This window comes from Aedes aegypti, chromosome 1, assembly GCF_002204515.2.
Source record: "Aedes aegypti strain LVP_AGWG chromosome 1, AaegL5.0 Primary Assembly, whole genome shotgun sequence".
Taxonomy (NCBI): domain Eukaryota; kingdom Metazoa; phylum Arthropoda; class Insecta; order Diptera; family Culicidae; genus Aedes; species Aedes aegypti.
This window is the reverse complement of record NC_035107.1, coordinates 160046137-160070437: the sequence shown is the minus strand read 5'-3', so window position 1 is coordinate 160070437 and position 24301 is coordinate 160046137. Positions and strand designations below refer to the sequence as shown.

Genomic DNA, 24301 nt, shown 5'->3' with positions numbered 1-24301 from the left:
AAAGAACAAAAAAATTCGCGACTACGAAGCGAAAAGAGATTCTACAAAACACTCGCACCAACGGAAAACCTCGTAAGGAACTGTCATCGCGTGCGTGAAAAAAAGCAAAAAATATCTCTCTCCTTATTTTTCTCACAGAAAACCGAAGAAAACATCAGCAGCTTCGTAGTTGCGAATTTATGGCACGTACAGAGGCTCATGGGCGGCAGAAAGCTATTACACAAAAACGAAGATGGATGTGTGTTAGTGCAAAGTGATATGAGAAACTCGGTCTCTCATGGCGACTCACGGGATGGCACGCACACTACAAAATTGTTCAAATAACCACGAATCTGATAGTCATTGCCTGTATTGTTTACAAATCATTTCAAAGTGCTCTTTGTACTAGTATAACCATATTATGATTATACTAGCACAAAGAGCACTTTGAATTTATTTGTAAACAACCAGGGAGTGAAATTATCGGTCACGGCGATAATCATAAGCCTATCGCTCAAGCTGATTTTCCGGAGGAAAAAGACGTGCCATAATATCAAACCCGACCAGTACTGCGAGAGTGTACTCTCACGAGATGTGGAGCAACGAATTTAGATTATCACCAGCAACGAGAAGTTTGCTTCCTACTTACTAAATATAAAAATAATATTGTTCAATTTGAATCTAGAATTTGAAGTAGAATGAACCCCATAAGTTTAATTTTATTTTGTGCTTATCTTTTAATTTACTGGTAGCGAAATGTTTTAACGTTTGACAAAACGTGTATTGATGAGCCCAAATGATCAGTATCATAAGATGTTTAGAAAATTAAATGCTCACTGGCGCAGGATAACATAATTCAAAATATAATTGCCAATAACATGTGAGAAATTTCCTTACCTAATAAATTTGATGAAGACGTCAACTTTTAAAATAATCGGGAACTTGAGATTTTGTATTTGAAAAAAAAAAATAAATAAACTAGGAGCTCTTTCTCTAGTCTGATGGAAGTATTTGAAATCTAGCAGCCCATTGCATTTTGAATTGAATGTGGAAGAATTTTGAATAGGTATATTTTACACTTAACACGTTGATCCGTGATATACAGAACAACTTCATCAAAGACACCATCTTTGTAATCTATTTTAATTTTCCTAACCAGGATCCTGGAATACTTGCATTCGAAAATTTCGTTTTTTAGAAGAATTCCGAATCAAACTGCATATCACATGTTTAGTCCTTGATCTACTAAACATCTTTGCTGAAAACACCATTTTGCTAAAATATCATTATCTTAAGATATTCACGATCAAAATACAACATGATCACTAGTGCCATATGGTGGTAGAATTTCAAGTTGGGTGGCATATTACATACTAGACCTTGACCTATTCAACACTTTTGTCGAAGACGTCAACTTCATAGGTAACCTGGATCCTGAGATATCTGTGTTCGAAAAATATCATGCTCACTAGCGCCATCTTTTGAAAGAATTCCGAATCAAGAAGATCATCACATGGTAGCCCTTGAACTACTGAACAACTTTGCCGAAAACACCATCTCTCTAAAAAATCGGGATTCTGAGATGTTCGTGATTAAAATATTGCATGCTCACTAGCGCCATCTTGTGGCAGTTTTTCTTGTTAGGTAGCTTGTCATATGTTAGTCCTTGACCTACTAAACAACTTTGTCGAAGACATCATCTTTCTAGGTAATCAGGATCTTGAGATATCGGTGTTTGAAAAATTAAAGGCTCACTAGCACCATCTGGTGGCAGAATTTCGAAACAAGCAGCCTATCACATGTTAGCCCTTGACATACTGAACAACTTTGCCGAAGATACCATCTTGCTAAAAAATCTAGATTCTGAGATATTTGTGTTCGAGATGTTGCATTGCGAAATGTCCACTACATCGGTTCCCTCGGGGCACAATCCGATGGCCACAGGAAGATGAGGATGTTTCCAAAGTGTTTTTTGTCCACTGACCAATTGGTACCGTTGGACTGAAGAAATTTGCCGAAGACATCCATATATTATCTTGCCTAGCTTTGGATTTACAATAAAAACTGCTCCGCGTGTACTCAGTACACGATGCGACCGCTGGTGTAACTTTTTTTTGTGCGACTGACGGAAGGTTAATTTTGTACCCCATCCTCCCTTTTCGTGGACAAGCGTATACATTTCATCAACCTCTACCCACTCTTCTAGATGTTCATATGGATTTTTGAAGAAATATTTTCCAAATTTCTGGAAATGTTATCAAACAAACTGAGGCATTTATGGATACAGTGTCCGTTTGATGCTGTCAAAAACTATCTCTATGAAGTTAATATTTCTAGCAAAATTCGTCATCATTTAGTTATAGGGGTGTGCTTTACCCCAGAAAGCATTTTCGATATCAGAAAAGGACTAAAATGCTTTTCATAAATTATTTTTTAGGTTAACCTCTTCCCGCTTACGACTTATATCAATGTTGGATGGCAACAAATGTTTATAATAAAAAGTTATGGAATAAATGTTGTTACATTTTAAAAGAAACTTTTGGTTGTTAATCAATTGTGATTTGATTGTTTATCAAATGATATACAATTCAAGTAGACTATTGGAGTACTCTAATTAGCCCTTTACATTATTTAAATATTGGTCTGAATTTATTTATGTGAATTCATCGAAAAATGACGGTGCCCTATTGATATCATAAATGATAAAGGGTTAATGTTCTGGGAAAGGTTATTTTTAACTGAAGTCAGTTAATCTTCTTTGAAATCCTTGTGACTTCCTTGAGTAAATATTAATTACTGTAAGAAAAGTGAATGTACCATAGTAGTAATTCAAATTCGCTCAATTTATTTTGGATATTTTTTCAATCAATGTTTGATCCAATAACTATTATTTAAATTAGTTCTTTACAACGCAAGAAACATGTGTATCAAATATCGTAGTGATCCAATATCCAACAACTGATATTGCACGGAACACTTAAGCTCAAAATTTTATTTATATTTCATCCTATTTTACCCAAATCTTGTTCATCTACATTTCATAATTAATCATCGTGAAACTAAATATCGTTTGATCATCATTTTACCATTTTCTTTCAAGTTTGAGTTTTTGTGCAAATCCCGAGTACTGTTCTGAATAGTTATAAATATTTTCAAATTAAGTAAAATATAGTAATCTTCTTGAAACTTGCATCTTTATTAAAGTGGCTTTTTTCCCATGTGTGAGTTTTTGATGATTTCGTCTAATTATTGATTCTTTTGGAGCCGATTTCTTCGTTTTCGCTTTGGCCGTAAACCACGTATATCCATATCGTTGAACTTGGTTCAAAACCTAATTGCTGGTGAAGAGACTGCTTATTAGCTGCCCATACTAAACGATCACTAACATTAGGCAACGGCAACGAAACACCCAGTAGTCCAATGATGGAAAATCTGTTTGACCGACTGGAGTGGGAATCGCACCCATACTTCGCGGCACAATACGCCTAAACGGCTAACGCCGCTAACCGCACTGCCACGAAGCCTTTGGAGGTCTCCATGCCCGCCGTAAATACCACCCTTTGCACATACAGGGGATAGGCAAAATCATTGAGATAGGCAAAGTTTTACCCCAATTCGAATGCTTATAACTTTTTGAAAAATAGATTAAATTGGATGCATCTAGAAGTATTCGATGGCAAATTTAGTCTAATTCCAGTAATTCGCATGGTTATGCATATTGGCCACCGGACTACGGAGATGATCCGAATTCCAAGGTCATGTCTAAATCACATTTTTTTTCTGTCGTTTGTAATTTTGTGCAGTGTGAAGTTCTATAGATGTTAACAATTTTCCAAGAAACTAGAACCAATTGATGATTGAATGCCGGTGGACGCATCAAGATCGTTGGAAATCTTCCGAGATATGGCCATTCCGTAAAACTGGTTGCGGAAAATATAATCAGTCACGAGAGTATTTCAAATCATGTATATATCAACCGGTACTTTATCCAAGTGCGCATTAAACTTCGGGATGATGCTTCCGGAAAATATCCAGAACCATTAGATGCTCTGACCAATCCATAGTAAGTTCGAGGTGTCCTGGGGGAAGTGACCAATAAGAAACATTTGCGGTACCATATCAACATGGGTATCAAATTTCAAGATTTTTGGAGGTGATGCTTCCAAAAACATTTCCAGAATCACTCGAATTAGGTCGAATTTCAAACCAATAAATTTTCATACTTCACTAGAAACGGCTGATTGATTTTGACGATAACCCAAGTAACAACCTAACCAATTATTATTATTATTCAACTTGTTCGTTTTATAATTGAATAAGATTATCAAATTAAACATATGGAGTTCGGATTTTCAACAATAAACATAACGAGAGCACATATTTGAAGACTTCTTTTATTCTCTACACGTAATCAGTACAATTTGTTGTTCACCTATTCACTACAATACTACGTTTTTCTCTCTATTTAGTTCGATTCATGCGATGCATTTTTTGTTCGAACTAATTTGCCAGCAATTCCAAAGTTCTATGATCATAATAGCTTATTTAACTCTTAAGACAATTCAAAAACAATTTTGAACATTTCCGAAACAGTATTCAATATTGATAAAAATAATATAATAATATATTAATATTGATTGTATTAACATTGATATAAAATTTCATTTTGTTATTTTGACAAGTTATGAAAATCTTACCGGCTAACACATGTTCAACTATAATGCCTATCGTTTAGCACTACTACTTTGTATTAAATACTCGATATTCGAATTCGTCGCACTAGCTTCATTCCATTTATGTAACTAATTGCATATTCGATTGCTATTTTATTATCTAATATTATAAATTGAGCTCGATTTATAATGAAGTTACTTTTTTCTAACTGATTGCAGTGAACTACAAAACTATCGATAGAATTGACTCTATCATTTGTGAACAATCCGAAGCGATTATTAAACCTATATAAATACATGATTGGATACGCTAAGCTACGCTTTGTCGTTAGTTCAATAAGTTAGGAAATGCAGCAAGTCAATGAAATATTCCTCAAGTCGCACAAAAATGTTGCGCAACATAGTCTAGATTTGCGTGCTTGCAGGAAACATTTCATCAAGTTGTGAAGAATCTTATCGTAAGTTTATTGCATACAAGATTGTGTTCAATATCGTCCGTAAGGTAAATTCGTTTCACCACGCGTATGATCGTTTGAAATTATAGCAGAAATAAAAAGCTGGATCGTGGAAAGACATCAGATGTGCTACTGGGTAAATTATACGGCGTAAGCTTTACAATTAATTTGAGGCACTGAGAAGCAAGTTGGCTTCATTGAGGAAAAGTTTCACATATCGGTGCTTAATTTTGTTTCATTCGGTGAGGCTGAGTGGTGCGATGTTGTATGCAAGAATTGGATGGAAAAGCACGGAGCTTTTCATTTCAAGTTTTTGGAATGGTTTCGTGTAAAATGTTCAATTGAGCTTTATGGTTTCAATGAATGAGCTTGAGGCTGCTAATAAATACTGCTGTGCGATATTTAAATGTCCGAATTTATAACAATCAAGATACGCTACGTGAAACCCACCTAACTGCAGACACTCACATAACTGGCCAATCTTGCTTTAGTTCCATGAGACAGTTATGCAAGCATAGCATCCGTTAACCTTGCTTAATAATTCGTTGTCACACAATCAAACATTATCACATCCTAGTAATATCCGCTAATAGGGCTGATCGGGTTGAGTGGAGCTTGGAAGAATGGATTGATCGAGTTTTGCAACAGGAAGATCTCTTCGGGTCTGCCGTTGAAGATGAATGGTCCCTTCAAATGGGTGATTTTAGAATCCTGCACGAATGGATTTGGCCTGAATGCAGGGCGAGCTGGAGGTGGCCTTGCGACAGGATACGGGAGAGCATATGCTGGCTGTGGCATAGGTGCAGGGGAAGGCGCTCCACTCCATTGATAGATTCCAGAGGGTTTACCGTTAGATACAAAATTGATAGGCACATTGTAGAAGGGGCTCATGTTAACAGGTGGAGCCAACTGCGGATATTGGGGGACAGCTGGAGTCATTGGTTGAATGGTTGGTGGTTGCGAGATGTAACCAAGTCCAGGTACGAACATGTATGGAGTTGGGGGCAGACGAATGTAGTAAATTGGTGAATTCTTTTGATTTGGACGGCGGCGAACACCTTGATTTGTACGCGAGAGAATTTCTTCTTCATCCATGTTCTCGCCATTGGAATATTGGGCAAGGTTTTGATAGTCTTGTGATGCCTGATTATTATCCATATTGTTCAAACTAGGAATATTGGTTGGTGCGACATTTGGTAGCTGATAATTGTTCAAATTTTGAAGGGATGCCATGTTTTGATAGGCTGCCATGTTTTGTTGGTAGTTCTGGTAGTTGAGTAAAGAATTAACGTTCGGGTAGCTTTCAAGAGGAACATAGTCATCGTAGTATTCTAGGGGATAGTACGAAGGATAGGCCATTGGCTGAGGATACGTTGGTTGAGGGTAGTAGCCGTAGAATCCAAACATTTTGTTTTTACGTTGGGTACCTTGTGCTGAAAGATCTTCCATGAATTTTGATTTAAGGACTTTGCCTTTACGCGTTGTGTCTTTTGGCATCTGATTTTCAACACTTTCAACCGTGGCTTCCATGTTTTCGATGTTATCTACGTCGACTTCCGGTTTGCTGTCGTTAACATTTTCCAATTCCGCGCCGACTTTTTCCTTTGATGGTGATTCTTCACTTTCCATCGATGCATATTTTCGTTGAATTTCTTGGATTGACGAGAGAAGTTGCGAGCGTTCCACGGGTGCTGCAAGGACGGAGTTGGCCACTAGGTGTGCCAAAAGGCAAAGCACTACAACTCGGCTGATCATTTTGATGTCTAAAATGAGAAAAAATAAAGAAAGCAAATGTGTAATTAGACGTGTTGCAGATTGTTACTGTAGTCTTAACTTATACAACAAATTCTGTACTGAGAAATGGTTTGCCTCATTCATGTTCTATGTATTCCATGGTAAAATTGATGAGTTTTTTTTTCTATTCCTTAAAATATTTCATTTGAAAATGCATATGACGTATTTCGCGCCAACACGAACAGATTTTGGCAGCACCCTCTAAGGTTTCAATGAAATTGAAAGACCTTGACAATATAAACCACTTTGCTTAATTGGTTTTATTTTCAAAAATTTTCTAGACTATCATTTGGAAACGGGCAAACTTTTTAACCCATTTTTTAACAAAATAATGCAATCCAAAAACTCCTACAGTGCCCATCACTGCATATTTGTAACATTCGACAAAAGTAGGCATTGAGTAAAAGGGATACCAAGATTGCATTTTACTGCAGTATGGGAGGAAACTAAAATTTCAAAAAATCATTAAGAATTCAAAAGAGCTTATTTGAGGCTGAAAGTTTGTACAACTCATATCGCATATTGGGTGAATAGTCAGAAAATAATTCTGAAATTTCGTTGCTGTTACATTATGAGGCTCATGTATAATCTCAATGTGACTGTTATGCGGTTACAATTGCCAATGTGACAAAACAAAAATGGAAATGGAACAATGGAAAAATATAAAAATATTTGATTGTTTGGAAAAGTACCATAATTTTCATTATCAAAGTCGTGCCCATACTTTCTGGGACACCCTATATGTTTACTGTCAACTATCCATACATCGAGATGGGCACTTTTATTGAAAAAAAAAATATTCGAAAAAAATGTTTCATTGTCTCAAGTAAAATTTCATACCGTATAATTTTCCATCAAAACTTAACAAGTGAATGTCATAATTATCTCAGAATTCAATTAAACTAAACAGGCGAGTCAATTTTGTCTAATATGTTTTTGATGAATTATTGAGAAATCCATTTTAAAACTGTGGGAAAAAAAATGTTTTTTAAAAGCGTAAACTTGATTTTTGAAAAATAGCCATATTTTTTTCAATGAAATTTTGTCTTAAGATGCTCACTCCAACCATCCATGCATCGCAAGACTGGTAGGAAAAAAAGTTATCCTAACAGAAACTTTTTCCTAACACGTTTTTGAAAATTTATAAAGGGATTATTAGAGTATGTATAAGAAAAAACTACTAATTGAACCTAGGGAGAGGACAGCTTTGCTCTGAGCAGGCTATGCGCATCGAGCGAACTCTGAGTTACTCACTTTTGCTCAGAAATCAGCAAATCCACTTTTACTGCTGTTGGATCTGGCTTCTATTTTCAACCAATGTCACGTGGAGAAGTTTTTTTTCTGGGATTTGATAAGCGCAACATATAACGATTGTTGGTACGAAAAAGGGGGTTCATCTATTTTTAAGTTTCAAGAACGTAATGAACTAAATAACTTTGAAAATGAAACTAGCCCTACTGTATATTTGACAATGTTAACCCATTCGATTTTCCATTTATATTGAGATTTTTCAAAACAAATAGAATATATGAGTATTGATTAGGACACCTTCCTAACTTAATTTGTATCAATGTCTCGGAAAATCTTGTGCTCGTATAAGTAGCAATACGCTTAAGTAGTACATGGTATGTAACACTTTCTTTTATTAAATAATTGATCTTAACTTCCCTTAGGGCATATTTATCAGGTTATAGAAAACATGATACAATTTGCAGGTTACAGGATACGATTTTGAACTCTGTTGAAGATTGCCTTATTTCTGTCCCAGCGTAGAAAGTATTTCACCGCATTTACTTTTCTACGAGCACTTTTACATCAACGCGGTAATGCGACGGATATACTTCAGCGAATCATTGACAAATTTGACATGACACTATAACAGAATCATTGCTAATTTCAATCGATTATCGCTTATGCAATATTAAGACAGAGCTGAAACGAAGCTTTTTCTTTCAACAAAAGCGCTCTGACCCAGCGGGATTGCCTTCTGCATACGACACGATACGAAAAAAATTTCACTGCAAGACAAACAACCCAACATTTATGGTTGCTATGAGCACATGACGACGAGCGAGTTGAGTTGCTCAGAGTTGCTCAGAGTTGCTCAAAAGCAACTCATGATCTAACTCAAGATCAGTAGGCTGTCCCACCCCTTGAATTGAACTTTAATACTTCACTTCACTTTTGCAAAAGAAAATAACTTTGCTCACCTTACTAGTGATTTTTAGTATTTTTTTTTTCAGCAAAGTGAAGTGAAGTGTTAAATTTCAATTAGTAGTTATATTCTCAAAAACTTTTTCTTGTCCAAAATTATTGTTCGAAACCGAGTCGATTTCCAACAAAACTACACAAGTGAAAGTCACAATCATCTTAGAATTCAATGAAGCTTAAATTATCAAAAATTTCATCTATAAAAAACTTATGACGCGGCACTGGATATGAGATATGAGATATCATCGTATATAGTATTCCTTTATTGTTTTGTCTGGTGCCAAAGAAACTTTGATAACATGTGAAAGAAAAGTAAACATTTTTCATATTTCATTTTATTGTGTTTTTTCAATATCGGTATCGGATTTAATATTTGAATCAAGGGGACATCTAATAATTGAAACATTCATGAGTTGAACGTGGAACACAATGTTTAGGGTAATAGCTATATTTAAGACCATTTGTTGTGTTATGGAATTTTTACATTGATATTAAGGTTCCATTACATGCTCTACTCAGCAATCATTGTGTGAAAATTGTTGATTGTGGTCATTTAAAAATAATTTGAATTAATTGTCCATTCCGGAATCGGCAATAATTGCGGCAGGGCCCTACTTGGGGAAATTTTCGTTTCATGTCCAAAACATATTGTACGACATCTTCATATTAATTAATTCGATATAATAGTTTGTAAGGGGACTGGGGGTAATTTGCCCATGCTTAGAAAAAAAAGAGATTTAAGATGTGAGAAACATTCTAATATTTATTAATTATAATCGGCTAGATAAACATGTTTTCTATCAGATAGTAGAAACAGCCATTAATTTTAGTATTTCTAGTATCAATGAATCCATTTTCAAAACATGCTTGCTTAACGAGCCTGTGTATGTGCCATAAATTATTTTGTTCTTCTGACTTTTACTGTGCGCCGTGTGTTGGTGCTGGCTCGTTTTCTCTCACGGTTAACTTGTAAACAGGGTGCACAGTAAAAGCCATACCTTCTATAGCACGCACAGGCTCACTGCATTTGTGTTTATATTTAAGGTGAAAGGGCCCATTTGAGCACGAGTGTTAAGGCCGCACGGGACGTCATCATAATCACCCTATCCATTTCAAGAAGCAAATCCCAAGAACCACTCCATATATCGAAGCGAAAATGTATCACTATGATTCTATATATGTAGTGCAGAACCCGATAATTTTTCAGCTTGATCGGTTAACTAAAACTCGAGATTTGCTTCCACAAAGTTTTAATGATAATTGTTAGAGTGAGACGAAAGATAGGGAAAATAACACTGTCTCCCGTGTCACCTTAATCGTGTTGTAAACGAACGCACACAATCATGCTTGCATATACGTTGCATACATCTGTACGTTTGTTTAAATGTTAATTATTAGTATACTCATGCACAGACCTAGTTTCTAAAAACGGCCAAAGGTACTAGGGAAGGTTCCTGTGGCAGCACAGTGGTCCATGGCAGACATTCCAATATTTTACTATTTTTAGCCTTTAAAAGGGTTTTGGAATATGATTAAGGGCTGAAAACTCTATTTTGAGCATAGACACAATGGTTCTCATAGAACAAATTCTAACAAAATTGCTGTTTTTCATACATTTTTTGCTCCTAACTTTAAAAAAATCGTTTAGGCAAACTAAGACAAAATGAATCTTCTTCAATCGATTCCTCAGTCTGTAAAGTGAGTTTGTGCAAGATATTACTATACTCGTGGTGATATTGTAGTTTTTTTCTACTTCAACTTAAAACTAAGTTTTTGCCGGCTTTTTGTCAAATTGGACCTTTGTGGGCAGGAGTTATTCCGGTGAATCGCTGGGTCAGGTTGGGTAAATAGGGTGCTGTGCTTGTTTGTCTTTGTTGCTAGGCAAATTTTTAGTTTCCGGAATCGGCTAAAATGTGTCCACTATATCGAAGAATTTGAAGAAAACGCATAACTGTGAACCTTTTGAGAAACGATTGAATCGGATAATCATGCTTCCTGCATTTGATCGATCTTACAAATGATCATTTTCAGATTCCCCGAGATACCAAAAATTTATTAGAAAGTGGCTATTTAGTACTTCTGTGCCAAACTTATGGGAATACATTTTTAATAACCATTATGTTTGCTATTTACTTGTTGAGAATTGAAACGGTTTAGTATCCAACAAATGTATACCCGGTTCTTCCGGGCATTGAGTCCAAGTGTTCACATCATGTGCATTTTAAACAGTCCAAAGATCTTCATTTATTATATAGAAAATCAGATGTGATTGATTTATGTAATTTAAAAAGATTTTCATTGCAAATAAATAAGGATAACTTGGCGCTTTCCCAAAAAAATAGTCCTCTTTTACCCGACCTGACCGAGTGACCTTCCGGAATCATTTCGGCTACTAGAACATTCTAGGAATATCTGGCCACTTTTAGAAACTAGATATATATACGAGTGTACTGACAACAGACTGGAGTGTGCCAATTACAGAGGGTAAGCCTAATTCGGCGTACAAAGTTCTGTCGCGCATCCTATTTAACAGACTGAGACCGCTCGAGGAGTCCGTCGTCGGCGAATACCAAGCTGGTTTTCGTGAGGGCCGTTCGACAACGGACCAGATGTTTAGCTTGCGAATGATCCTAGACAAATTCCGGGAGTATAACTTGCAGACTCACCATCTGTTTATTGATTTTAAGGCGGCGTACGACTCAGTGAAAAGAAATGAGCTTTGGCAGATAATATCTGAAAATGGTTTTCCAGCGAAATTAACCTGATATGTGCTACGTTGGATGGTTCGAGATCAAGTGTTCGGATCGCAGTCGAGGTGTCAACCTCGTTCGTGACGTTAGATGGATTGAAGCAGGGACAAGCACTTTTGAATTTACTGTTCAACATTGCACTCGAGGGTGATATTAGGAGATCTGGCGTGCAGAGAAATGGCACTATTATCACAAGGTCGCACATGCTCCATGGCTTTGCGGATGATATAGACTTAATTGGAATCGATCGTAGGTCAGTGGAAGAAGCCTCCGTGCCTCTGAAGAGGGAGACAGCGAGGATAGACCTGACCATTAATTCTACCAAAACGAAGTACATGGTTGCAGGTAGAGATAGAGTCAGGCATGGTCGTGTAGGTGCTGACGTAGTGTTTGATGGGGATGTGTTTGAAGTTGTTGAAGAATTTGTTTACCTTGGAACACTTGTGACATGTGACAACGACGTTTCCCGTGAAGTGAAAAGACGTGTTGCGGCTGTGAATAGGGCCTTTTACGGACTACGTAACCAGCTTAGGTCCCGCAGCTTGCAAACGGAAACTAAATTCGCCCTGCATAAAACATTGATTCTTCCGGTGGCTCTCTACGGGCACGAAGCGTGGACGTTGAAAGAGTCGGGCCGAAAAGCTCTCGGTGTTTTCGAGCGTAAAGTGTTGCGGACAATACTCGGTGGGAAACTCAAAAATGGTGTGTGGCGCAGACGCATGAATCACGAGTTGTATCAAGTGTACAAAGATGCGAATATTATCAAGCGTGTAAAATAAGGCAGGTTTCAGTGGGCTGGTCACTTAGTGCGAATGTCGGAAGAAACAATGGCAAAAATAATATTCAGCAGAGAATCAGGTACAGGTCGGCGGCTTCGGGGAAGCAGTGGAAGAGGACCTGACGACCCTAAGCGTTCGGGGCAACTGGAGAAGTTTCGCCCAAGACCGACAAAGATTGAGCTCTACAATACGCCTGGCAATGGCGTGACGCTACGCTGTAGCCATCAAGGTATCATGGTAGGTAGATACTGACAACAATTTTCGAAATCCGTTAAATATTATTTGATTCCTTAAAAAAATGGCCAGATATTGAAACAAACCAAACCTAAAGGACACTCCTGAAAATGAACTTAATTATGCACTTAATTATAATAGAATTCAAGATGCTCTGTGTCAAATCAAATATCAAATTTGAAATTAAGCATATCCTAATCACAAGACAAACGAAATCAATTCTAAAGTTTGGGGAAGAAGAATTTTGGCATTTGGACAATCAGAGATAGGTATTCCTGATCCAGCTTGGATTTCAGCTTAGGGCGGAGAATGCCGCCAGATTCAATACTGAACAAAATCATAAAAGTAATGTATTTTTTTTTAAAGACACCGACAAGTTTATGCTTCCAGTGGACAATTTGCCCTTTGAAGGAACAACACTACCAACGGACTAGCATGCAACGTCCTGTGGCACAGTCGAAATACATTTCTGACGAAAAGTTTTCCAGACCAGGAATAGAAACCCACACTCATTGACTCGATGCTGCTGAATGCTTGGTAACACTTAACTATTACATAAAACGTAAAAGAAACAAAACATATTTTAGGTGATATTTTTGTCATAAGTTTTCAATCAGTTGTGTCAAAATTGAAGGAACAGGAATGCGACTTTATTTGAAGTGATGTAATAGTTCTCAAGTACGTGTTACTTTCGCTTCTAGTTTTTTTTTTTCGTATTTCGAATCGACATTCCTGGTTGAAAATGAAGTAGAAAGTGTTCGGCTGTTAACGGAAGGCCCTATTCAAGTAGGCTTTTGAAAGTAAAGGGTGGAAGGAAGCTTGTAGCTACTAGAAAACTACTCTAGAGCAAGGCTAATCAATGAATATCTAGCACAAAAAATAGCTTGATTGTTGCTTCAACAATACAATTAAGCAGAATGGTTGTTTGGTTTTCTTTTCCCTTACTAGTTATAACGAGCGGTTATTTTTATCTTTACGACGAAGCTAGCCTTCTTTACTCGGATTTTAGCCTATGGAGGTGGCACGCTATCGTAGGAGCTTTACATCGTGAAAGTTTACTTAATTTGGCTCGAGGCGTGTTCTTTGGAATCTTGGGCCACGGTGACAAATATAATTTTTTGATATCTACAATCAGCAAACCAAGTTTTATAAGTTATAAGTACTCTATAAGTGCTTGTTCAGCTAGAGTAAAAAGTAGAACTTGTGCGTGAGATCTAACACTCGGCAGTTGCACATCTGAATTTACGAGAAAGATTTAACACACTAATGTGATCGACACAGGAGAAAGAGCTTTGGTTTGAGGTTCATTTTCTCAATGAATAATTGAAGATAAATATTAAAAAAAAAACACTTCTGTATTGCTGAATCAAAGTAAGTAAAATGTATGGAATAATCGGTTCAAACCACATTTTTAATGATATAGTGGATGCATTTCATTCATTACTGATTTCAGATTCTTCAATAAATAGAGAAGATATGGCAAGCATACGGAAATATTTCCGTTTAGAAACAAAAAACTTATACTTAAGAAAACTGAAATCCAGTTTTCCCGTTGGATAGAACGAGCAGAAAAATCTGTTTTTCAACCAACTTTGCAGAAACAAAGACACTTTTATGTCAAAATTAAAATGGGTCTAATCTTTTTGATTATTGATTCGACTCACAAAATTTAAACAAAATCAGAGCAGTTTAAAAAAATAACCTTTTTGTAGTGAAATATAAATTATATTCTTTCATAGGTAGGGAGCCGGATCCAATTCTTGGCCCTTTTGATTCACTTCGGCAGTGGGGTTTTTTGAAAGAAGTTAAATTCATATTTGGCCACAATTTGCGTCGTATTGAAAAGCTTCTTTTTGCTAAATTTCAGACAATTCGGCTGAGAGAAACCCCCCATGCCAAAGTGAATCATGGAAATGCCCAAGTAGCTCTGCACCCTATAGCCCAAGTAACCATATAGCACTTTAATTCAATCATCGTGCTAATGTAGTGGTATTATAGAGCAGACATGCGCTATATTAGCCTTATAATAGTTTTAGGAGCCAAAAAGTCAAATAAACGGACTAGTGGTTACATAGAAACTTTAGTGTTTCTTAACTAAAAGGCTTCGATCTATTGCAGTCTCTTCTCTATTCATACTAGAATCTTTAAATAAAAAAAAATTAAATAAAAAAATCATCCATTACAGTGCTGCTTATGGTCAAAAATGTTATCAGTAGGGGAAGACGGGGTAAGACGAGCGTTATCAATTTAATTTAATGTCAAAATCAAGTATAAATTAATTTATCTTCGACTCAGCATGCCGTTTTTGAAGCCTTTGGACAAACTTTTGCACGACGACTTCAATAACTATTTTAATAATAGTAATAAATAGTTTACAAGTTTTTTCGTAAAAAAATCACTAGTAATTCTTAAAGAATATAAGATTACTATACACTAATGACACATTGATTTAAAATTTTGATCGATCTAATGCTGAGGAAATAAGCCATGATTTTTTAGTGTGGTTTTTGAAAAACTTTAAGTAAAAATTAAGTATACAAAATTCAAAAAATGTTTCTGGAAAAATACCTACGAAGTAAGAGTTTGCATTTCATAATATTTCCAATACGTCACAATTTCAATTGGAAGTGTAATCACAGAGATATGAACAAAAAACTTTTGGGGCGAACAAAACCTTTTGCACAGGAGTGTATATATAGTATCAAAACTATTAAAACAAGCGTCGAAAGTGACAGTTGTCGGAGTAGCTAAAAACTGAATTTTGTCGCATTTTTTATCATTCTTTTCAACTAGTGCGGAGAAGGTTGAAACCATTATATTCAATCAAAATCTAAACGATACCGAGGATACCAATTTTGACTTTGAATCTGAGTAATCGGCACGCTGAGTTACTCATAAAACTTATCTTATGAAATACTAACATGTTACTTTGAACATCAATTTAAAGGAAAAGTTCCATCGGGTGTACACCTTTAATCATGCACTGGCTTGTTTCTTTGAGGGTCCTCTAAAAGGTCTGAAAGATATTGCTAAAACTTCCTGTATTTCTTCGATTTTTTTTTCTTTTGAAATTTCGTAGTTACACTCCTTATCCTTCGGGCTATCGCGTTGTTGTATTTTGTACAACAGTTGTGATTTATATGCTATGATTTTGTAACAAAGACATCTATTGACACAAAACCAAAATGTATTCCTAAAGAATCTTCTTAAGAACAATACTCAACAGTTTTTGTTTACAGCATGGCTCTTTATAATGCGGTAAAATCAACAAATGTACAAAGAAGTCCCATAATAATGAGTAGACCGCAATTTTAGATCGGTATATTTTAAAAAATGTTCTGGAGGTGGAGCGCTATCGGATGGTACCCCATTTATTTTTGGAGTTTGACCGCTAGGTGGCACTAGTGGGCACCAAACTTGTACTTTTGTTCTGCAGATATTTCAGGAGCCTGACCATTTAAAAGGATGGCATCTTCGGCGCTAGTGAGCATAAAACTTTTGTTTTGCGGATACTTCAGTATCCTGAACTTCGACAAAGTTTATGCGTAGCTCAAGGATCATCATTATTTTAGCTAATCACGAACTTCAAGGATTAAACAAAGAAAGCATTTCAGCTACGGAATAACTTTGCCGGAGATGACATCTTTCTAAGTTGTCCTGCTCCTGAGATCTGCAAAACAAATGTTTCATGCTCACTAGCGTCACCTGGGGCCTTCCTTAGCCGAGTGGTTAGAGTCCGCAGCTACCAAGCAAAGCCATGCTGAAGGTGTCTGGGTTCAATTCCCGGTCGGTCCAGGATCTTTTCGTAATGGAAATTTCCTTGACTTCCCTGGGCATAGAGTATCATCGTACTTGCCACACGATATACGAATGCGAAAATGGCAACTTTGGCAAAGAAAGCTCTCAGTTAATAACTGTGGAAGTGCTCATAAGAACACTACGCTGAGTAGCCGGCTCTGTCCCAGTGGGACGTTAATGCCAAGAAGAAGAAGCGTCACCTGTTGGCAAAATTAAGAATCAACTAACTCGATCATTGATAGCCCTTGAGCCACTGAACAACTTTGCTGAAGACGCCATCTTTCTGAGTAGTCAGGCTCCTGGGATATTCGCAAAACCAAGCGTGTTGTACAAAGTACAACGCGCGACTACTCTCGTTACAAAAATCCGCACGACAATCGAAAGGTTAAACAGTCATGTATGAAAATGTATTGTTTGTAATAAAGAATGGTATAATTGTGTAACGCTATGTAGTCTTGGCTCAACCAGACATTACACTAGAGCCAGTTTATGTTTAAAATAATATATTTTAGGAATCTATGACATGTGGTCAACCGACATTTAGTCGAATGACGTTTGGTCGAATGACGTTTAGTCGAAAGTACATTTGGTCGAATGGACATTTGTTCGAAATTAATTAAATTGCTTTGTGAAGTATATGATATTTAGTTGAATAGGGATTTTTCAGATTATTATACAGGCGAATAATTTGATGTTTATACACAGTAATTGTGTCATTGAAAAAAGGAACAGCATGTATGGTAGGTACTATTACTGGAGGTTATATATGTTAAAAGAACATTAAAATGTGCAATAAATCTGCATTGGTGTACTGGTATTTCTTGAACAATATTCGAGCCTTCAATATATTCCAGGTTTTTAGTTAATCACGTATTTATCCACAAATTCAATTAACCCCTTGCTTTGTTACCATTACTTGATGTCAAATTTCTCATTCCGGCTGATTCTGCAGATCAAATTGATCTTAAATGGAAGCGAGTCAATTTTTGTCATATAAATCGAATAGTTTAACCTCAAGTGATACACTTATTAAATATAATTTTTTTGCCGGATTATTTTCGATTTAATTATTTATTATCATCAAAGTAATTGACTCTTTTTCTCAAAACTAAACCTATTTGTATTTTTTGAATCAATAGTTATCATAAACTGAGGACATTTGTAGTTAGTCACAGTAAAATTAAATACAATTGGTTGAGCAACGGTGAAGATATAACTATCTGCAGTTGACCATTTTGTATGGAAAACGGATTTGATGCATTTTATTTGCCCGATACCTGACACAAGTTTAACAAGTCCAAAAACTTTGGTAAGAATAAGAACAAGACAAGCACGTTTTCCCAAAATAGTCGAGCTGCTCATTTGTCCATGAAATCCAATTATTCTCACAAGATGACACCATTGGAGAGCTAAAGAGTCTGATTCAGTCAAAAAAGAAACCGCTGGGTATAGAAAACATAAATTACATGCTGTGCGATTGATCATAAACGCCAAGACCGCCACCAATGCGAATCAAATGGGCCGTCTCGACCACCATTAACAGCTGTCTAAAATCGGCTCGAAACACCAATTAGTTTGCATCTACGCTAGTTTTTCCCCCTTTTGCATGCTTAACCCAGTAACATATATTGCCTAGCTACCGACTACTGTGTGTGGCAGCTTCCTATGCGGGCCGTTCAAACCATACATTTACTGGGAATATAGTAGAACCCGAAGTAAAAACGAAAGGAACTTTTTTTCACGCATCAATTTCAATTGTGTTTTTATTATTTTCTGTAGACCACTGACTGGTGGGCACCGGATCTTACCGTAAGCTTGAAGATTTCTACAATATGTATAATATAAGCTATTACTATTGTAATTAAATTAAACAAACTTCCTTACAATAAACTAACTATAAGTTAATCTGATACTGAGATTTTGAACTGGTATCATACGGTATGGAAAAACAATTGGAGATGCTTGTTACAGAGGCAGTGGACACAGTGGACAGTGGAAACCAGAAGGTGGTCACAGCTCATCACAATTGGCGCTCATCAGCAACGGTGCAGTAGGCTTGAATCACGTACTAAGAGCTCAACGAATACTGTGCCAGCAAGTATCAGGCATATATGTATGCAGCTGTAGAGCGTCAGAACGCAGTATCTGAAAACAATTCACTCTAGCTTGTAATCGGACGCTAAAGACGTGTTCTAGGATTGGCATCTAAGCGCGAAAAGTTCGAGTTGGTTACGGACGAAATTCCTGTCTGAGTGAAGTATGAAAATTTTTAGTATGAGAAAGACTGCAACGCCGCATGCCAGTCAACGCTCAGTTCTCAATTAGTGAAATTGCGATCCGAACTGCAGCTGATCAAAACAAACATGTAAAAACAAATCGTTCGCTTCCAAAGCAAGCTCCAAACTGTAAACCAATTGGAGGACAGAAGAACTTGTAACAATCTCGTTGAAAACATCGATTTGGAATTGGAGCAAATCAAGACTGGAGCAAAACTCGCTAGCACCTGCTCGCAAAGTCGCAAAGTGTGAACTGCTGTCGGATTGTCATAAACAAGGTTCCGGTTTCCGAGCGAAAATGTTCGGTCCATTGTGGAGAACTTCCTCTGCTTCCTCGGCATCAAAGAAAAACTGCCGCACGTTACCACTTACTTCTGACTACCTGCCAAGTGAATCGAACCGCCCTCTGTTCTTGTGGCCTTTGGCAGCAGATAAATTAGGTCGCTAGTACTCAGATGCTACTTTGAAAAGCACAAGGATGCAAAGTTATGTAATCTGGAATCCTCTGCTCCACTGGAATACCGGTTTACATTTTATGAAATGCTTTCAATCTATGCTTTTCGCATCCCTAAGCTAGCCTTGCGGCTGAGACAGAAGAACAGTCCAGTCCATATTTATTCGTAACGACAATGTATCAGTCAATCAGTTGGGCAGAAGCGATATGTTCCAGTTGAGGACTGCAACGAATTGTTCAGACTAGTTGGGACTAGTGTGAGCGTAGACGATCCTTCTGTGTTCTTCGATACCGTGTCTGCTGACGTCTCTCAACAATGAATATAAACCACCCGCAAACGATTTCCTAGGTACGAATATCTCAACATGCTGAACTACAATAACTTCTCCAATTTACTCCAATTTATTGGACATCTTAAATTGAGAGGGCTGGAAAGTCACTTCGACGAGATAAAGCTTTTGCTGCACAAGGCAGAGTATCACTTCTTCGCTGTCACTGAAACGAACCTAAAATCTTCTGCTACTGTTGGACCAATTCGTGTCCCAGCTTACAATTTCGTGAAGCATTTCTTGCCATCAAACAGGGGCTGCGGCAGCACATCTTGTGGAGGAATTGGACTCTATGTATTGGAAAGTCTGAACATGTAAAAATCAATGAACTCAATATCGGAATCGTCACGCCAAGCCCGCACATTGCACGTGAGTACGAAAATCTGCTTTTGGACATACAGGAGCAGGCTTTCCAAATGTACAGCCTGGACACGACAGCAGCCGAAAATGCATACAGAACACGAGAGATTCGATAGCAGATTAATTTTGTTAGTACGGCTAGTACGCCGCTCGGGTGTACGAGACATGTTACGAATGAACAACCGAGCTTGTCATCGGAAAACGAACACACTACAACGTGATCGAACTGCGTGCTGTACAAGACGGCAAAGGAGCCTTCCTTAGCTGAGTGGTCGGTCCAGGATCTTTTCGTAATGGAAATTTCCTTGATTTCCCTGGGCATAGAGTATCATCGTACTTGCCACACGATATTCGAATGCAAAAATGGCAATTTTGGCCAAGAAAGCTCTCAGTTAATAACTGTGGAAGTGCTCATAAGAACACTAAGCTGAGAAGCAGGCTCTGTCCCAGTAAGGACGTTAATGGCAAGAAGAAAAAGAACAAGACGGAATCGTTGCACGTCGCATGACCATCTCATAGTAGGCTGTCATGGATAGTTCATTCACAAGGCTGTCGTAGGAAGCAAAATACTGTCGCGAGGCGGTATTGCTGTGTGCGTTGGAAATGCAAATATCAAATGCGGGAACACCAAACGCGGTAACATTTTTCAACAAGTAAGGCGAAGTCAAAGATCGTTTTTCTTTGCTAGGTTGCCGGTATTCTTTGATGAGTTTGTGTTACCGCATTTGGAACGCATTCGAACAAGATTTGCACGACAAACGCAAACAGCAATACATTTGGAAAGTCTGTAACAGCAGCTTGCTTTTGATCGAATTTTCGTTGTCGGCGACCCCTCTACTGGCAGTTTCATTGTATTTTTGCACCATTTTTTCACAAGTTCTCAAAAAACTCTTCTAGTTTTTTAATCTATGTCAACATTTATCATTGGTCATCTGGATCCAGAGATATTCCAAAATTCTTTGGGGGACTGACGCGTAACCAAAACCCTCGTAAATATCTCGGGCTACTGAATTTTTATCGTATTCGGATATTTACTCATCGGAACAATACATTAACGATAGTTTGTTGTGAAAGAATGGAGAAATTTGGTGCTGCTGTCTTTGAGTAATGAGCATTTATGTAGCTGGTACCACGCTGGCCATATAAAGATCTTGAAATCTTCAAAAAACCTCACATCGTAATTTTCAGATATCTCTTAGAATACTTAACCAATTTGTATGATTTTTTCAGAGTAGCTGCTAATTTCATAGCATTGTTAAGCTGTTATTTTTTTGATACTTTGACGGAAAACAAAACAGTCGCCTTAGAAATTTTATATGGAAAATGTCGGTCCCCCAATGAACATTAGAATATCTTTGTAACCAGATCACCAATCATCAATATCGACACGGATTCTTGAAACGGAGGAGTTTTTTGGGAATTTGTGCAAAAATGGTGCAAAAATACCGAGAAGTAAAATAGTTAACGCGAATTGAGTTTTTTTTTCTTGCGGTAAAAAATGAAGCTGCCGGTAGAGGGGTTAATGTAAGTGCACTGCAACCATCCTGTAACTCAAGAGCGCTTAATCGAATCCTCGTTGCATTTCATTTAACCGTTCTGCCGACTCCGCTGAACAGTTTTTCTGACCTCGAAATCGTTTTTCTCATTTCTGATGTCAAAATGAAAAAGGTTGCATCTCAACGCATTACGGTGAGAAATTTCCGTAATGTCAATGTTCTCGCACTTCAAATAGATTTTCAGTCGAGAAATTTTAGAGTTGCAGTCATTAGCACAAATACTCAAATAATAACTACCGAAATTTAAAACCTCATGGACCTTCACGCTCCTGAATGAGAAATAGTGGTCAGGAACGCACGAACTTCCTTCAAGCAATTTCCAAGGCGCTCGAAAAGGTCCTTCTCGAGCAAATCATTGGTTATGTGGAAGATATTGATCATCGACTACTTGCATCAAACCAGTCAGGGAACAAAAAAGGTTTCAGCACAACAACTGCGTTTGCAAAAGTATCCCACGATATCTACGATCACCTCGACAACGAACAGTTCACCGTTATGGTTTTGGTCGGCTTTTCATTGGCCTTTAACTGTGTAGACCACCGTAAGCTGCAGAGAAAACTGCGTGAAGAGTTATGTTTCTCACTTGGTGCATGTGAACTTCAGTCCTCGTTCCTTGAGCAGTGCACACAGCACCGCATAGGTTATGTGATCTCCCTTCAAAGATCAGTAGCTGTTGGTACACCTCAGGGGCTTTTGCCTGAGTGCTTTGCTCTGTTCAGTCTCTACACAAATAGCCTTCCTCTGCGGCTTACGTATAGTTTTCAACTCTACGCCGACGATCGCCAGGTCTACATCTCAGGAGCCATTCAAAATGTAGACCAACTCATCTCGACCATCAACGACGACCTGGGAAGAATTGAGCGATGAGCCAAGCAAAATTCCCTCTTCCCAAATCCGAAAAACACCAAAGCAATTATTTTTTGCAAATAAGGCGCGATGACACCAGCAAGCAACATCATTTTCTGTAAATGTCTTCGTCTGTCGGACTGTGTAGTGAATCTAGGCGTGCGAATGGATCGCAATCTGAAGGGGACCAGCCATGTGAACGACGCCAATGTTTTCGGAACACTGCGTACACTCCGAAGCTTTGTAAGGTCTGTAATCATACCGTTTTTCGCATATTGTGACATTGTCCGCGGCGCTCCGTGATCAACTTAATCAGTTCGCTTTGTATACGGCATCAGGCAGAGGGAGTCCACCGCTGCTGTATGGAACACTATCCTTGGTCACAACCTTGATACACACTACCGGAACAGAATTAGCTGCTTCATTCGCCAAGGATATGCAGAGAGTCTTCCTGCTTACTTACAACAAAATTGTACGATTGCGGGTGCAATTCTCTGGAATCTACCAACGATAGGCGTATTCAAAGCTGCGCTTTCAATGCACACCATTAATTGATACCTAGTTGTTATTTTCTAAAAGTTTAAAAATAAATTGTTGTTTCCTTGACCTGAAAAATGGTATGACCGACAAGTTTACGTTAATTTAAAATGAAATAAATACTAAACATACTTCCGAGCGTGCAGGTGAAATACAGGGGAGATGCACTAGCAAAGTGATGGTCTTTCCGAGGAGGATCACACAACTCGCAGCAGTTGGTAATATAATGGTAATGATAAAAAGAAAATTAAAAAAATTAAAAATATTTCATTGAGGTATTCGACAGCTATTGGGACTGCTGCAGGTTTGAAAAATTTCACTTTTATATGAAAATCCATCATGTATTGTATGAAGATTAACCGTAAGGTCATATTGGCAATACCGATTCTCAACTGCAGAGTGTTTGTGCACATACCAACTATCATACGACGACTATCTAGCGTCGGAAATTTCATAAATGCTCTACCTGAGCTGTCACAATATCGTTTCCGCTACAAAATTTCTCCAAGTTGTTATAATACACGATAATACACAAAAGTGGTTTTCCGGATAACCCTGTCGTTTAATTGTATAGTATATCAAACTTTCACAAAATAATTCAAAATATTGAGTGTAATAATGGGGGAATGTATAAAATTGAAACACTGTCATTCTTCCGCAGGATCCGGTTAGTGAGAGATTCAAGCAAATGGAAAAGTGTTTGTCGCAGCTTATCTTGAAACTGTATTCTAGCTCTATCAGAACACTGCAATAAGAACTATTTTAATGCGTACATAAATCTGATATAAAAACTGATCTCAATTACTCTTCATCCCGCAAGTACTATGTCCATCTCAATACGGGTTACTTTGTAGCCGATGGAGTTATTTCATTTTATAGTGCCTGATTTATAGGTGCTTAAGCAGACTTAGCTGCAATCCGTTGACGTTTTGACTAATATTGAGCCATGTTTAATTTAATTACTACACCATTCAGTTAATGACGACTGCCCCGCTAAGTCGGTTCATCTCTCTCAGCACACAATCCGTAGAGCCGGACAGCGCGGACCATTATTCCACACATGTCTTATTGAAATCATTTGGATGCAGCCATGCAGATGTTCTCTAGCCGGACCATGTTGAGATCAAACTAACTAATCGTAGGGTAAAATGGTCCGAAATGCCACTTTAAGGGTTTGTGCTGTTTTCTCCTAGTAAGATCTACATTTTCTGCAAACTGCTAACAGTAACTATACAATATTTGCTTGCTACCATCATAATTTTTATTCCAA

General features: G+C 37.5%; 1 protein-coding gene across 1 annotated transcript in view; it reads right to left on the bottom strand.

The window, feature by feature from the left end:
- Window positions 1-4359: 4359 nt before the first annotated feature.
- Window positions 4360-24301, bottom strand: part of LOC5572781 — a 346582-nt gene continuing 326640 nt past the window's right edge. Inside the window, exon 3 of the mRNA XM_001654130.2 lies at window positions 4360-6870. Coding sequence (XP_001654180.1) covers window positions 5681-6862 — 1182 coding nt within the window. The 5' untranslated portion in view covers window positions 6863-6870 and the 3' untranslated portion in view covers window positions 4360-5680. The remainder of the gene's footprint in view (window positions 6871-24301) is intronic.